The sequence below is a fragment of the Micropterus dolomieu genome, linkage group LG15, assembly GCF_021292245.1.
Source record: "Micropterus dolomieu isolate WLL.071019.BEF.003 ecotype Adirondacks linkage group LG15, ASM2129224v1, whole genome shotgun sequence".
Classification (NCBI taxonomy): domain Eukaryota; kingdom Metazoa; phylum Chordata; class Actinopteri; order Centrarchiformes; family Centrarchidae; genus Micropterus; species Micropterus dolomieu.
Genome location: NC_060164.1, coordinates 13742517 through 13759945, shown reverse-complemented (window position 1 = coordinate 13759945; position 17429 = coordinate 13742517). Strand labels below are relative to the sequence as shown.

The window sequence follows — 17429 nt, the reverse complement described above, 5'->3', positions numbered from 1 at the left end:
CAAGGTTAAACACACTACATGAAAGTGTTTTATTTTGCCATCCTGACTCTAACAGAGATAAAAAAGCACATTTTCAAAGGAATATCATGTATCAGAAAGAAACTCCCCTCTTAAATCTGTTGGACTCATACATGTTTTACAGCTTTAGTTCTACAAGCAGTGTGCTGTTGTGCTGTGCTGTTGCTGAGGGCTGGAGTGGTGTAGAATGAGAAGGGGGGATGGGGAAACTGGAGGCTTCTGCTTCGTGCAGTGTAGCAGCCAAAAAACCAGAGGAACCTGTTTACCCATCAAACGGTTAAACTTCTTCCTCCAGCTGCAGATGTCGCACATTTCAGCCTTTGTGAACACTAGAAATGGCTGCATCATCATCTAAAATGTAGCTACTTTGTCATGTTACTGTGTCCAAGTGCAATGCTCTGATACCAAATGAAAAACATTTCTTTTTCAACACAAGGCTTTATTTTAACACATCTACCACTTACCACCTATGTGATACATACTCAGACCTGTTCCAGGAGAATGAGAGGATACTGCACAGTAGTTTTTTCTGTAAGAGCAACATTATATTGTTACTGAAAAAAGGTAACCATGGCAATGATATTTTCCAGGCAGGTGAAAGTCTGGACAGGCACGCTTTTAAAGCACCATTTGTTTCCAGTTGGAAATGGATGTGGGATTCCAGTGAATTCAATTCAATTCAGGCAGGGGTGTGTAGGCAAAAACCTCTCGAGCAGGCGTCATGTCCAACATAGCAGAAAGAAAAAAATACCGTTACATGATCTTAAATACAGGATATTACACACTGTGTGCACACAGTTAAAGTATCATTGTGCGTAGACTGTGGTACTGACACGTGCACTGGTCTAATTTTCTGTGTCTAATGTTATCTTCAATCTTTCTGATTGTACTCTGCAGCACACCGCTGCACCAAAGAGGTCAGTATGCACCCAAACAGAATGTAACAACAATGAACATCAGTAACAGCAATAATCCAGGCTAAGATCAGGAATATTAACAACAGAATCTCATATCAATTCCCTGTTTAATCTTCGGTCCTTTCAATTTTCTTGCACACTAAAGCCCCAGGTAGATTAATCCTTATTGATTTGTCTTTAATGTTTGGCTGTAAGAAATAACACATGTAACTCCTGTTGACAGTTCCAGGCTTCCTATAATATCACTTGATTGTCTTTGGTTGAAGTTCTGTGTAGGCAACCCTAGACAAGCCACGTCTACAAATGCTTTGTAAGGCCTATTAACTGTTAAAGTACACTAAATGACTATAATCGCTATAATGGTAAACACATTTGGAACACCTCAAAATATTCAACCACACTGTCTTAAATAACACAATTTTCTCTTAATTCAACTGAAAGGTCAGAACAAACACAATCAATGACAATGACTATCTATATACCTCATAAAAAAACACAACATTAAAATTACATACATCTGATTTATAAATTCTGTCATTCAGCTGCCTCAATTAAGATCTATGTCCCTATTTCAATGCATTTAATTATGGTTATTTGTCAACTTTGAGGATGTGTAGTCATCGAAGATGCAAGTTTTTCAGGTTATAGAGGGGAAAACGTGAGAGAATTATCCAGCAGAGTTAACTCTCCTCTCCACTGATTTCCACTGGGAGAGGAGGGGGTGGGGGGGTTACTGGAGAGAAGAGAGCTGCTGGACTTGTGAGTGATGGGAGCAAGAAACTCAGCACCAGCTTAGCAAACGTATCTCTCAGACTGAAGGCAATCTTCAAACAGACCTCAAATTCATTAGGATGACTGACACCTTAGGGCAAATGATGCAGAGGAGAAAGGAAGGAGAGGGCACTGTGCTTCATCTAATTTTTAGATGGACACCCTTGAACCGCACTCTTGCATCAAAATGTCTTTAAGGCAAACGTGAATACTGATCCTCTAAACAGAGAAACGCAAGTGGCAAAATGCATTTCTTGAAAGATAAAGTTGGCAGCAGCGCTATTAATTGAGATGAGATTTTAAAGGTGCCCCCATGGAGTGTTTTCGTAAACAAACAAACGTTATGTTTACATTCACTGGGTGGGTGGCTGAGGCCTGACAAAAGTGTATGTGTATGTAGAGTTTTTTTTACATTGTGCATTGTTTAGGTCCCTGTTTGATAGCTTGCAGCCGTCTTCTTCGCTGGCTTTGTAGGTACATTGCTACGTTTCTCTGCCCACCACCAACCGTAAATTATCAGAACAGTGTGAAACCATCTGCAAGAACATGCGCTACGTTGCCCACATACTTGCCCACTTCTAAAATAAATTACACAATAGCGCTACCAGCATCACTCCTTTGTAATGGATTGCAGCATTTTTTAGGTGAATCTATCTCATTACTGGCTAAAGTCTTTGACATATAGACTTACTTTATGATTCCTCCAAATGCAGGAGAAAATACCCTCCTCATGATGTGTGCTTCATGATGTTGTGCATTTCAAGTCAGTCATACAGAACTCCATTGTTTGTATGTGCATTTGAAGCCACTGTGAAGGCTAAGCAAGGAAGATGCAGAAAAAGAAAATAAAAAAGTGATGGTGAAAAAAGAGAGAAACACACAGAAGGAAGAGCTGGAGAGGGGTATACGAGTACACATCCCTGAGGTCCTCCTGGAAGGTACTGGAATCCTGACTTTGTCTCCTCCAAGGTCCGTGACAGTCAAAGTGCCAGACTGCGAGCGTTGGTGGCTGAAGCCTGCGCACGCTGCACCACTCCTGGACACTTCTCTCTCTTCTGCAGCTTGTGGTTTTGAAACAAGCCCTCGTTTCGTGGGACACCATGAGCTCCATCTGGGAAAGTCAATAGCCCTGGAGGCATAGACACAGGACACCATGACCAACCACATGGATACAGAATATTGACATCCCGATGGACAAACTGTTCCAGTGTTGTAACAGACTTACCATATCCCTCCACACGTCCATCTTTGAATTCCCCCTCAAACTTCATGCCATCGTATCGACTGAAGACTCCTGCGCCTTGAAACTTCCCATGTGCAAATTCTCCTTCATATCTGATATGGTGAAAAGAGAGCGGGTGTCACTTGTAACTTTTTCACTGAGGACTTGCTTTTCTTTTTGTCTCACTCCTGCTCACACACCTGGATCCATCTGTAAAGAGCAGTACACCAGAGCCATGGAAGAGTCCATTCTCAAACTGGCCAGTGTAGCAGGTTCCATCCTGAAACTTGAGCTGCCCAACACCATGCCTCCGACCTGGAAAGTCGCACACCATCAGAGTGAGTAATGGCTCAAACTTCAAAGAGATGATGGAAAGATCTGGTGTCAAGGCCGTTTGCCTCAACAAGAGATCTTGATATCATTTGCCAAAGCACATTTTATCTACATAGGTGCACTTAGCTTCGTATGGATTACTAGTAATAGTAATGGTGCGTAACATACTGTAAGAGATGACCAGCTGACCATGACGTCCGAACTTGCAATGCGGCTCTAGGTTTAATATTAACTTGGTATTGTAGAGCCACTACATATGTCAGATGAGTCAGTACGTGCTCGGATTTAAGTGACCTCCCCCCTCTCTGTAAGATAAAGGTTTACAACCGAATTAGTCCCATCTGCCTCCTGCGCAGTGGGAATTACAGCACTCTAATCTGTCAGATTTTTAGCAGGGATTTCTACTTTAGGATGCAGAATGTGAAAACAGACCAGGAATGTACTTGTATTTCCCTCCTAGCAGTCTATGATCTACTACTGAAGCTTATAATCATGTCAGAGGGCACACATCTAAAGGTTTCTGTACGAAGGAATATATACCAGTTAAAATAGTGTAGACAGTGTTTGACCTACAGTAAAAGCATACAAAGTCGATGCTAAAACAAAGTAAAATCCCCTAAGATTCCCCTACTCTCTAAGATTTCCAAAACAGGTCCATAGTCTAATCCAGAAGATTTGACAAAGCCAGAGCTGGTAAATCTGTCTCTGTTCGTCATGGGTTGCCAATGCTAGCTAATTGGGATTTGATTAAACAGCTTGAGCTTGCATGTCACTAGCATTACCGTATGTGCGTTTGTGGGAGAGAGTTAAAGCAGTCCAAGCATCCTCATAATCTTTGCCACAGGTAAACATATTGACATTTTCCCTTCACAAAAAGATTACATTTTATGGTATGCACCCACACATCTATCCATCCTGCTAGCTTCTCCATAATATACAGCCACAAGTGACACAACAAAAATTAAAGCTGCAAGCAGCGTTGGGCGGGCCCTCGCACTTGTAGCGCGTCCGCGCGTGAGCCGGCCGAGTTGCACGTTCTGGAGCTCTGCCGGTGCGGCTGTGAATTTCCTACGCTATACTGAGGCAAAGAGTGCTGTAACCTTAGCTGATGTCACAAGATGCACTCAAAGGCTAATCGACAGCACTCGCTTTTATGCAATTTGTGTGTCATTCTCCTCAGTAATAGCTTTGTTAAACTGGTCACAATTTACCTGCGTGTGTGCAAGAGACCATGTTTAAATAAAAGAAATGTACTATACGAGTCTAACTTAATTTATGTGCAGGCATGTGCGGAAAAGACTATTGCTTTAGAAAAGTAAAAACATGCTAGGGAAGCAGCAACTATTTATGTTAATATTTTGGGGAAATATAGGTATTGTATTCTTTTTTTTGCTATTGGTTACCTGCATACCAGAATACTTAACATTTACATGTTAAATCCAAACTTTATGAGAAGGCCTGAATGTATTTCCCAGTTTGTCAATGCTTTCAATCAGCTGATAACTAACACAATGATGCCTTGGAGAGACATTATGAGGATAGATGTACAGTACAGAGGTACAGAGTGAAAGTGTGTCTCGTCTCTGTAAGTTGTTGATGCTTGGACACAAACTTTATTTAAAACTGAGAAGCAGGACGGTCTTGCCTTCTTTCCACTCGCCATGGTACTCTTCTCCACTGGCATAGGTGAAAGATCCTCTGGTCAGAGTCATGTCACCCCTGTTTACAACACACAAACACACTTATTGGCAACGCAACAACATCTATATTAGTGACCAGCAATTTATACGTATAATAAAGAGTGAGAGGGGTATTTGTGAGTCTCTTCCAGCTCTGAGATGCTGTTCTTCAGCTGGCCAAGACCTCTGACTGCACTGTGGAGGGAAGCAAGTGGAGACGAAATTCTCCCTAATGGGATTATTAGTCCCCCTGTCCAATAAATAGAGAGAGTAACTATCTGCTTAGGACATATTTTACGCTGTGACTGAACCTTATTCGGGTCAAAGGATAATGACAAGTAAAACCAGATCCTTCACTTGTAAACCCAATAACTCTGTTAATGCCCAGTGTATGTAGGTGGTGGTGGTGGTGCTGATGTAAGCCAAGTTTAAAAGCACACATGAGCGAAAAGCCTATTGTACGCTATAAGAATAGACTCGAAAACGTGACTGTAGCATGACTGCAGACATTAACAAAAGCTTATCGCATGGGGACCATTTGAAAATATTGTTTAGTACAAATGACAGTGTTTTACGGAATGGCAGGGAGGTGTAGTTTTACCCATGCGGTCGCCATTGAATAAATAATTCATTAGTTCATGCCAAGATTAAACACTCGTTATTGTAAATATCCAACTTAGGCTGTCAAACTGTTCCATTCATTACATCCTTTACATAGCCTACATGTTGCAGAATATGCTATCCGCTTAATGACAAGCCTATGTAAATCGACTGTAACGTATAGAAGGACAACTACAAGCGAAAAGCAACAACACCTATTAACGCTATCATTTACCTGTACCCTACGTTTGTCGTCTCTGAAGCATGGAAACCACAGTACAAGACCGGAGGGGCGTAAAAAAAAAAATGAAAACACCGGCTGAGACACGTATGCCGCATTCAGGTGCTCATCGTAAGATCCTGCATCTGAGTTAAGAGTCCCTACGTCCCAGTTTAAGACTCTTACGGATGTTCACATAGGCTTCATGTGCGCTAGCGTGGTTACAGATGAAAAACGTTTTAGTGACCGTTGTATTTACCAGAAATTAAGAGGAACGGTTGTCTTACAGCAGCTAAGTTACGTGCAAATGCCGAAATGTCTTCCCATTATAATAAAATCACGTTCTCTGTCTTGCTTCCAATGCTCTTTATTCAATAAAGACTTACATTGGTAACTTTTAGAGACCCATTCCCTCTCTGCAAGCCGTGTTTACTTTTTTGTCGCGTTCGCGTTGACGTCCATGCTCCTAAAGGATTTTATTAATTCCGACAGCACTTTAAGTCAGCATTACAACAGCATCATTGCAGCCTGACCGCCGCGCTGTTTCATTGCATGCTGTTGCTGGCTCTCATTGAAAACTTTCTCTGATTGGCCTAGTGTGCTACAGCTAGGAGACTGTGGCAGACATATTTATGAAAGGCTGTTGGGCATTTTGCTGAAGCTTCTTATGCACTCAACATACAGCTGACAGGGAAGCCCGTTGCTTATTTGTCTCTTGTCTACAGGCTACATTATGTGTAATATGTAGGCCAGAGACTGCATATAAAGTAGCCTACAGACTTTAGAGAACTATAAATAAAGATGTTTTCGTTATGTTATTATTATTACTACTATAGTCTTTTGAATATTATTATATATAATGGCGTTTTTCTTCTAATAATACTGTTGCAGTCTTTTGTGTAGGGATTCAGCAAATGTTTCTCACAGAGCATTGTTTGTTCCCCCTCAAACACAATTGCATTTTACTTAAGTCAGACAAAACGTCTGACAATAGCATACTAGACCAGATAGCATTTACTTTAGTGGTGCATAAGGCTGAGCAGGCTACTGTTTAAATACTGATGTCTGAAAAAGCAACTATAGATTGTTGCTGTTCATAAAAATCCAATTAAGGTACCAGCTAAGTCTCGATTTGGGCGTACTTATAGTAAATCACAGAAAATGATACTCAATATTTACTAATAGCTATAATGTTTGATGGAAGTAAAGCCAAGCTGGAATAACCTACTAGGGCGACCAGGGGCAAAAGGGATCTGTGGCCCCCTATCAACCACCTTATTTCCAAACTTATTTTAGTTATAAGTAGATTAAACAGCCCCTCATGTTCACCATCTTAGTTTAGTGTGTTAGCTAAACTAGTCAGATATTTGGTCATAAAACATCGTTTTTAACAAATTTAAAATTGTGTTGTGTGCCAAATTTTGCAGCAATCCATTCAATAGTTGTTGAGATATTTAAAAAACTGGGGGACCAGATTAAGTAGACCTAGTTGTTGAGATATTTTATTCTGGACCAAAGTGGTAGACTGACATTTCCATCTCTACAGCCATGCCAGAAGCATTTGGTAAAAATGCAGAATCTGCAATGAGTCCTAACTACTTCAGTTGATTTTGTCAATTAATAAAATTACCTCTGGTTGCCACATACTAAACCTGGGGGCTTTAGGGACCCTGAGGGTGTGGGCCCAAGGCAGTTGCCCAGTTGGTAATCTAAGCAGTGAAAAATACCACCGCCACATTTATTTTGATAGGCTATAAACTGCAAAAGGCACCCCATATTATCTTTATAAGGGAAAATGCCATTGTTGTTGTTTACTTTTATTCAGTGGTTTATATGTACCCAGAAACCTTATCTGGAGGATCAGTACAAGAACTACAGTAGCATCCCTGTTGAATCCCATGGCTTTATTGTTCCCGCCTTCAACAGTCACTTGCACAAGGTCCTACCTCAGTATTTAATCTAATACTACAACCCCCTTTCTAGATAAAGGATATTCCCTGTGCATACCATACTACTTAGCTATGAAACACTTTAAACATATGCTGCGGTAAAAAGTGTAACAGTTATATCAAAACAACAAGTGTTTTCGTTACTACATTTATTCATTTAGCTGATGCTTTTATCCAAAGTGACTTACAATTGCTATATATATATACCAGAGGTAACACCTCTGAAGGCAACTAGGGTGTCTTGCTCAGGGACATATTGGTGGATTTGTCACAGTGGATTCAAACCCGGTTCTCTCACACCAAAGGCGTGTGTCTTATCCACTGCACCATCACCACCCCTACAATGAATGGTTTTCTTTGCTGCCCCCAAAAGATGGTCCCCGTTTCTTCACAAGGCGTCTCAACGATGTAGGACCTTGGTGTGCCAGCTGTAAACACCACTGTGCCTCTCTCCATCATGTCTTTGAACCACACATGATACCAGGCGGAAGGTGTAGCATGTCACATGCATGTTTTAAACTTTGTTGGTATCATTATTTCTCTAAGATTTATTCTCTCATGGCTACACATGTCACCACACTGAATGTTTAGCTCTCTCTCTGCACTTTGTTATTCCCAGATTGCCCTTGTACAGCATGTCTACCCTGAGTGATGCTGGAACGATTATCCTTTTGCCATATAGTAGCAGACCATTTTGGACTGTGAGCTCACCTGAGAATGGCAGATAGGGCTGGGACACTTTCATTAGAGACCGTGTCTCTGTATCATCTTTTGACATAGTACTTCAACTGCTGGAATATGGGTTTGTTTTGCACACTCTGGCATAATGTCCCCTTTTTTTGCAGTTATTGCACACTACCTCCTTAGCTGGACATTGTTGCAGGCTATGCCTCTTGCATCTCTGTATCTTTTGCATTGTGTCTTTTCTGTTGTCCTTTGTCTGTCTGCCTACATTGCGGCTGTCAAGCTGCGTGTTGGCGCGCTTTAAAGTTCATCTTCAGCATTTCATGTTGCTTCTTTACCTGCTCACTTTGTTCATCGCTTTCTCTAGCGCGAGTTCAGGGTCCAGTTGTAACTGTTCTGACAAGAGTCTAACGTTATCTCTCAGACCCACAGCAAGTCTATCTTTCACTATTTCATCGTGCAGAGCCCTCTATCCACAGTGCTCCGATAGGCAATGCAGCCCTGTGTGAAAACTGTCAGCCGACTCACCCATTTCTTCCTCCTCTGATTACATTTTGCCATCTCAAAGATTACATTTCTGTTTGTTAAGAAGTGAGCCTCCAACTTTCTCCTGACTCATTCGCATCCTCAGGACTGAGGTGCAGGGAAACCAGTGTGTCCTCCGCGTCCTCTTCCAAGGATGTAAATCAGCACATTCACTTTATTTTCATCCTTCTTTCGAAGCATTTTATCCACTTGGTTCAGTCTTCAGCTTTGAACGTGAACTTCACTGCTGGAGAGACTTGAAATGAACTCATGTCGCCGCCTTTGAGCTTGCTAGCTTTAGCGTTAGTCCAAACTTTCGTCTCTCGGCAGAGAGAAAAAAACACTGCAAAAAGCTCGACGGTCTCCTGTCAAATACGCGCAACTTTCTTTCAATGTCCGTTATTATTTCGTCTCCCGACACCATGTTCAGTGGGTTATAGGTACACCGAAACCTTCTCAAGAACCACAGCAGAATGCCTGTTGACTCCCACGGTTTTATTGTCCCCCCCCCCCTTCAACAATCACCCGCACAAGGTTCCTACCTCCGTATTTAACCTTATACTACACGTTTGATAGCCTAAATGTAATAGATTATATCTTTTTTGTATATTTATTTACTTACTGATTAAATTACACTATTTGGCTTGGTCACTCTGTGTGACTGATACCTGAGAGCATTTCTCTCGGGAGCGATTTCCTCGTCGACTCAGAGGCGCGTTCACATAGCGGTGCGCTTCCTCTTCCCGTGCTGGTGTCCGCCGCCAGACAAGAGAGATAGAAAATGGCGAGTCAATGTAAAAGGCAGCAATGCACACTCGACAGGCACGGCTTTCGGCAGGAACTTGATTCGTGGCGACATAAACTCATTCACTGTGTAGGTAAGAATAATTCTAGTTATGCCACACTGTACAGTTTTACAGGTTTGATTTCGCCGCTGTGTGAGCGTTTGCTCGACTCATTCGGGGAATTTTTTGTCCTCAACTGTTTCCTTCTCACGGCAGCCAGCCTGACCAGTTCGTTAAATGTTGCAATTTGTAACTATGTTACACTCCTTCTTGGGTTTCCCTAACGTTTTTTATTGTTAGTAAATACGAAATGTAGACTTCAGCTTTCTAATAACGTAATGTTAGTTTGTTTAAAGGGCACCGTGCTTGTTTTAAAGGGAGTGTCTGCGTCGGCGAAAAGACCCCGTTTGCTAAAATGCGCGTTCCCGTGTAATGATACTGTATTTTGGATGGGGGAGGGCGACTAATGCCCGTAGTGGATGTTTTCAGTTAACATTTAGCTTACTTGCTTTTCTCAAATCCTGCGGGCGCGCATTGCTGCATTGCTGCATTGAGGAAGTGGCTGAGACCCCACTTCTGTGGGAGTTTACATTTACGACGACGTTACCACGATAAACTTCTCTCTAACATTTGCTTTTCAGGCCCCTTAAAACAGATAACTTAAAAGGCATAATTGACTTTAGGTTTTAAAACTCATTGTATTGTGTATACCTGTGTGGAGGTGGAGGGTGGGAATTAGAGCTACACTATAATTTTGAGAGTCATTTGTGGGGACTAGCAGAACGGGACATAACATGCAAAATGAGCTTGAGCATTTGATTCAGGCCACCACTTTGATCCAGAAGTTTTCACTTATTCAGTGAAATATCTCAACATCTACTAGGTGGATTTTCACTTTCAATTTGGCACAGACATTCCTGGTTCCCAGAGCATATATTCAAATGACTTTGTAGATCCTCTGATTTTAACTCTTGCACCACCAGCAGCTCAGATTTTTCACTTCACTGAAATATCTTAACACCTAACATTACTTGATGGGTTGCAAGCAAGCCCCTGTGAAGCAATATTATGTAGATGTAGTACCAGAGGCTACAGTTTCCGGACCCCCGCAATCTTGGGACCATAGTTCTTTTGCAACAGCGCCATCTAGCTAGCCAGGCAGCTAGCTGGCAGTATCAAAGTAAACAAGGGTCTCAGAAATGCAGTTCCGGTCCGAGGATTGCAGTTCCGCATGGTTATAGACTCTCAATGTAGTTGTAACAACAGCTCACTGGTTTTGTGGTACAGTATGTGTGCTGTGTTGGACACATTTCCAACCGTGGAATATACTATTTATTGTTTACTGTATTACTATGTTTTAAGGGTGCTCCGATCGACGGGTAACCAATCGTAATCGGCCGATAATTGCGATAATTAACTAGTTTGATTGGTGGTCTCTAAAAAGGCAGATCAGAAGAACCGATCTGATGATGCAATACTCGCCAGGCAGCTAAAATGGTTTCATTACAGCCAGTGGTCTGAGCAGTTTTCAGAGCTCGCTAGCACAAAAGTCCTTTTCAGACAGGAAGCAATTGATGCGCCCAGTTAATCATTTACAATAAGAGTTGAGCAGCAGACAAGCAGAGCAACAATCAGGGGCAATATTCACATTTATTTATTAGGATAAACCCCTTGAGATGCACCATCTCGTTTTCGAGGGGGTCCTAAAATACATCACAACCATTGAACAGTGACAAAAAAAAAGGTACAATTATACATTTGTCTATGTACAGACAGACAAACACACACAGAACCACCAATACAGAGCAACAACAACAAAGGGAAAACAAAACCCCCAACAACAACAAAAAACAAAACAACAATAATAATTACAGAAATATAAAGAACTTTACAGCCACTAGATGGTCAAACTGGCCAATAATACATATGAAATTGTATGTACGTGGATCACACAATAATAATACAATTAAGTTTAGTATAGGATATAAACAATGTGTCAGCATCATTCATTACGTGAGCAGTCAATTGCAAGGTAAGAAGACAGGCAGTCATGTGAAGCTGTTGCGGTCATGCTCATCTCACACACGCCGGGCGCTACCGGAGTTCTACTTCATGTTCACATCGGCATGCACATACCCAGTGTACGTGAACGGCCACTAGATGTGTGTTTTCACTCATTTTAATCTAGACTGAGATCAATTCTGATACGCAGCTAAAACACTGCTGTGGACAGAGAAGATATTATTTGTTATAAAAGTGTTTTAAAAAAACACAGTAGTGTGGATGTAGCCTAACATCACCCCACTCCTCTCTCTACTCCTCTCATGACATTCATCCCGTTTTCCCCTGGGATTCTCTCGTATTTTTCTCGTACGGCATATTTCACTCACACATGCTAGGGCTGTCGTGGTAATTTCCCCCATGGCAATATGCGCGGTATGTGGTATTATCGTATTTTTTATCTATGAAGTAATTTGGTGCCATGTGGCAAAGTAAGTCTGTGTCTGTGGATCTCACTTCACTGCGCAGCGAGCAGCTTACAGCAGCTTTATGGTCGGAGCAAGCTAGCTGCTGGGTGCCAGTCAACAACATTGCCAAGCAAACTCATTTTTGTAGTTTGACAGTGTCTTTTTGACTCGTAACGTTAGCTATATCATTACCTTCAGGGCATGTCTATCAAGTGAATTTACATACCGCAGCAATGCGCGCACACACACCAACACAAACCAGTTGTGTAACCAGCGCAGTGGTTAGTTGTCCCCAACTAACCACTGTAGCTGTAGTAACGTTATAGCTAAATTTCCCCAGAAAGCAACATGAAAAACAGCTGCAGGCATCCGACACACTACGCTTGTTAGTGAGCTTCAAAACAGTCTTACCGTTCAGTTTCTCTCGACTGTCCCTCAGGATTACAACGTTAGTCCAACATTGGCGAGCCTGCTGGTAGGGCTGCAACTAACGACAATTTTGATAGTCGATTATTCTATCGATTTTTTTTATTGAAACGAATAATCAACTATTCAGATTATGAATCACAAAATTACACATTGCCTCTCGTTTAGCTATCAGCTTTTAAAAAAAACTTGGTTGTTTTAGGCTAGTGCTAATTTACAATCAAGACAATAAAAATTAATAATGCTTTAAAAAATACATCTTTAATGAGCATTTTTGCTGCAGCAGCAGAAAGTTCTGCTGAAATCCAGTCCTTTCATGGACCAAACAAATAACTGCGTGTGCACAGCGCTGTGCCAGACCTGGCCTGAGCAGCTGATCTGCTGTCTAGTGACGGAGCAGCTTTCACGCTGGTACTGCAACACACCGGACAAACTGTCACTGTATTTATAATAATTTCTTGTGTTACATTTGCAGAATTTACAAGAGAGGACCAATAATAACAATTTTGTAGTAGACAGCTTTCACAACATTTATATAGTTTCCCCTAACTCACAAAACTCAGATTTTTTTTTAACGGAGTCTAGGGCAGATTAGCCACAACCTCGACATAGACAGAAGAACTCTTTGTATTTTTATAGTATAAACTTGTCCGATGTTGTCTAATCTTGTGCACTCGGCAGCAACACGTTCTCCAGCTGTAAATGTCGCCGTGAGCGATTTATAGTTGTAAATATAATAAATAATACCAGCGGTGGTGTTTATAGTAACTTTACTGTTCACATCACTTTACTCCGTTAAGCTGACGGTGTAGTTACGGCCCCATGAACGAATCGTTTTTTGCCGACTATGTCGATTAGTTGTTGCACCTCTATCTGCTAGCCACATTAACCGCGCAATATGCTAAAACCAAGTTAGCCAACAAAATAAACCAGTAAATCAACACAAAACACGGCAACACTTGAACCGTTACAGAGCTCATTACGGTTGTGGAACTTTTGAAGCACCAATTTCTTAATTTAACACGCACTGAAGTGTAAAGTATGAACATTGCGGTTGTTGTGGTGCTTGCCATCCTCCGCGGTAGGCTTGACCAATCTCAATTTTGCGGTTATCGCGACATCCCTAACATATACTCATTTTTTTAATACAGTCTAGATGCTGAAAATAGATACCCTCCGTACGAATCGTTAAAACAATTGACGATGTGTGTAAACACTACAACTAACAGTAGCCTCAAATTGTTCTGCATGAATGGTTATGATTATTGACAAGATTAGAGACCAATGTAGACTCTGCTTCTTGCACAAGGATTTAATAAATGAAAACAACCCACTGAATTAATATTAGACCTATACTAATGGTAAACCATATGAAATTATAATGAATATTAACTGTGTTATATTAACAGTATAATATGGAATTAACATTGTACTTTTTACTACAATGTCCCTTATTTTCAAATCTCAATAGTCACAGTTATGACTCCCCTCTGTAGCCCACTCTCCCTCTCTCTACTCCTCTCTCTACCCCCTAAAGAGCAATTTATACTTCTGCGTCAAATCGACGGTGTAGCCTCTGCGTGGCCTGACGTGCACCTCCTTAAAAATGTAACTACACATCTAGTCGACACGGACCGTAAGCTCTGATTGGTTGGCTGGGAAGCCTTGCAACGCCTCCGAGCCGACAGGAAGTGCCCGTGCTTTAAAGTAACTTTTAATATATTTGACCATCACAACCCGAGCGAAATGACTCGTTTCATTATCAGAATGTGATCCATTCGGTCGATAACATTTGAAAAGGCTATACCAGCCGCACGTTTACAATTTTACCCCCATTCACGTTAGCGGAGGGCTAAACCAGAAGTCACTACAGTGGACGCTGTAGCGCTACTGCCGACTAGTGTTTAGGGGTGTAATTGCAGATTGACGGACACATGGACACACAAGAATAAATGCCTGGCTACGTGCTTAGCCTAAGGCGTAGCTACGCACGTAGACCCTACGCAGGAGTATAAATCAAGCTTAATGCCCACAGAACCTGCCTGTGCTCTCCAGAACAAAACGCAGCTACTTCAGAGTTTATCATAGACTCAGGATGCCTGTGCTCCTTTATCTCGTAAATATTTTGATTATAGCCTTTTTTGTTGCAGTTTTTATAGTTGAAGTAAATTTATAAAGATGCTGTTTGTTTTGTTTTTTGTAATTTATTCAACAGGAAAGCTATATTTATTAAGCTATAAGATGTTCGCAGTAGGGGTGGGAATTATCAGAGGCACCACGATATTTAGGTCACGATACGATATTATTGTGATTTTACACATATTGCGATATTCTGCAATATATTGCAATTTATTACCTTTTTTCCAACTTCAACTTATGTCCCCAAAGGAGAACTTTGTCAACATCTGTTTGTTCATCTCACATCAATTTTATTGCTGCAAAGTGTCATTGTCTAGCAGACTAACCAACACAATTACAAATCTGTCATAAATGTTGTATACACCTGGTACACTGAACAGTTTGCATGTGATTAAGTTGGACTAGACTGTAATAGAAACAGGTATGCACTGCTGTGCTACTACAGGTATTTTTAACAATGCAACTTGTACAAAAAAAGTTGTGCAGTCCATTCAGCCACTAGAGAATTAGAAAGGCTGTTACATTTAAATAAAATAAAACATGTAGTCTTATTTCATTTTAAATGAATGAAATAAGATGCAACATTTACTCTAAACAAAATGTGCTACTGTTTGCTGCCAACCTTCGTACTAAAAATGTTCAAAAACATTTGGACAGTGAAGGAATTTCAGCATTCTTGCTCAGAAAGAGGAGCTGATCAAAATGCTCTGAGCTCAGAGTGCTCCTTTGTGCTGTGACGATGTCTCCAGCCATTGAGAAGACTCTTTCAGCTGAGACGCTAGTACCTGGGATACAAAGGTATCTTTTTGCCAGCTTGGCCAGGAAAGGATAGACTCGCTCATGTGATTTCCACCAGCTCAGTGGATCTTCTGTGAGTGCCAGTGGTGTGACCTCCTGGTATATTTTCACTTCCTCCTCAGCTATGGCAGATAATGATTTTGGTAGGGCTCCAACATTACCATAAGTCTGACCAAGTAAGTCTGTTAGCCCAGATGACTTCCCCATCTTGCCTGGAATGACAGGGGGTCCAGGATCCTCTTCAGTGTAGCCAGGTTCCTCCTGATGCTCCTGGACTTCTGGCTCAGAGCATAAAAGAGGAGAATAAATATGTGCTGTATCTTTAATTGAATATGCAGTAAATGTTGTTCTCTTGTAATTTATAGTTAATTTGTCTTTATTTTAATTTTTTTTATCTTTACTAAAATGACTAGAATATTAGTAGAGCAGTGACATGTGGTGTTAAAATGTATTCTGTTTCTATTATTTAAATGTTTGATTACCTGAAGGATTACAGTAAGGCTGGACAATTAAGTAATCAAAACTGAAATTCAGAGGCTCTAACCGACGTCATTTTACCATGTCGGTTATTTCGGTTATTTATAAATATTATCCCTACAGTGTGCATGTTTATGTACTTTACCCTTAAAAACATGCTGCTGTGTGTGTGGTCACGTGACTCTGCCCCATCAAGTCCTGCTGAGCTTCCAGACCGGAGTCAGGCAGAGGTTACCAAGCGCTTACCGGCCTCACTTTCCAACAGTTTATGCAGATGTTTAGACAAGCTGTGACCTACACTGTGCATATGCTGCCAGACTGACAACAAACTCCTTAAAATGTCTAACTCCGCTGCTCTTATTACAGCAGCTGTCACGTAACTTAGTTGTCCTTTGATGAATGAGGAGAGGAAGCTAACAGGAGTGAAAATCAGTAGTTCCACATTGACATTAATAATTGCGTGAAATTTTAGTAACAGCGGTCATGCACTGAATATAGGGGAACCATGTCTCATAATGTGGAGGATAACATTACCTTATTGATTAACATTTACATAATTGATTTTTAAAATCTGTAAATCAAAAAAATAACTAAACCAAGCTTTAATAATTGAGCATATTTACAGTACAAACCTTGTCAGTGAACTATGAGGGCAAAAAACAAAATTCAAAAACAAAATAATCATTCAATAATTGTAATCGAGGTAAAATGTTCAATTAATCGTGATTTTGATTTTAGGTGAACTCGTCCCTAGGTTACAGCCTCGGCAACCGCTCTGGCAAAGGTTTCCTTTCTCTCCTCTGGGGACAGGAATGGCCGGGTTTTAAACTGGGAGTCCTGGGATGATGCTGTGTAGACAGTGTTCTTCTGTTCTACACTGGCATATCTCTTTTTAAGATCTTGACTGATGCTTTGTTTGACGTCTCTGATCAGCGCTGTGTCACCAACTTTGTCCTGTCTGTCATGCAACAACTGTGCGAGCAGCGGTGCTACGAGTGAGAGAGTAGGATTCTTTTCCTCAAACAGGTGGTGGACAGTGGTCGCCACTTGCATCGACCGCATATCGCATAATTTCTTCAGCGTTTCCAATATCACACTTATTCAATGTGAAGACATCTGTGCTACTCTCTACGCTGCACAAACGGCAGGCTGCTGTTCAAGAAACCGCAGTAGCATTTCATTATCACTGTTCCATCTCATGCTGACATCAGTCTTCAGTTTATGGGTCGGGAGTAGGGATGTAAACGGTTAATTGATTATCGATTAATTGTCGACAAGAATTTGCTCGATTAAATGAATTGTCGGCTAATTGAACATTGCGAACGTGACACGAGATTCTCGCGGGCGGCGAGAGACCCGACACAAACTTGAGGCGGCAAAAAAGAAACCAAACATGAGGCGGTCAAAACAGAGTGGAG

The 17429-nt window shown here is 41.2% G+C and overlaps 2 protein-coding genes across 4 annotated transcripts in view; one reads left to right on the top strand and one right to left on the bottom strand.

The window, feature by feature from the left end:
- Positions 1 to 436: 436 nt before the first annotated feature.
- Positions 437 to 9392, bottom strand: morn4 (MORN repeat containing 4). Of its 2 annotated transcripts, none has more exons than XM_046071213.1 (5): positions 8421 to 9392; positions 4907 to 4980; positions 3129 to 3243; positions 2932 to 3041; positions 437 to 2835 (listed from the first exon to the last, which is right to left on the bottom strand). In XM_046071213.1, exons 2-5 carry the CDS (start codon positions 4971 to 4973, stop codon positions 2687 to 2689), a joined length of 441 nt encoding a protein of 146 aa, XP_045927169.1. In that variant the 5' UTR covers positions 4974 to 4980; positions 8421 to 9392; the 3' UTR covers positions 437 to 2686. The 2 variants fall into 2 exon arrangements, with proteins under 2 accessions (XP_045927169.1, XP_045927170.1); XM_046071214.1 differs by lacking the exon at positions 8421 to 9392 and adding an exon at positions 5776 to 5817.
- Positions 9393 to 9540: 148 nt separating this feature from the next.
- The window catches only part of wu:fc17b08 (ligand-dependent corepressor), a 39076-nt gene continuing 31187 nt past the window's right edge, over positions 9541 to 17429 (top strand). The window contains exon 1 of one of the 2 annotated variants that reach the window (XM_046070385.1): positions 9541 to 9796. In XM_046070385.1, coding sequence (XP_045926341.1) covers positions 9700 to 9796 — 97 coding nt within the window. In that variant the 5' untranslated portion in view covers positions 9541 to 9699. The remainder of the gene's footprint in view (positions 9797 to 17429) is intronic. The other variant, XM_046070383.1, reaches the window with a different exon arrangement.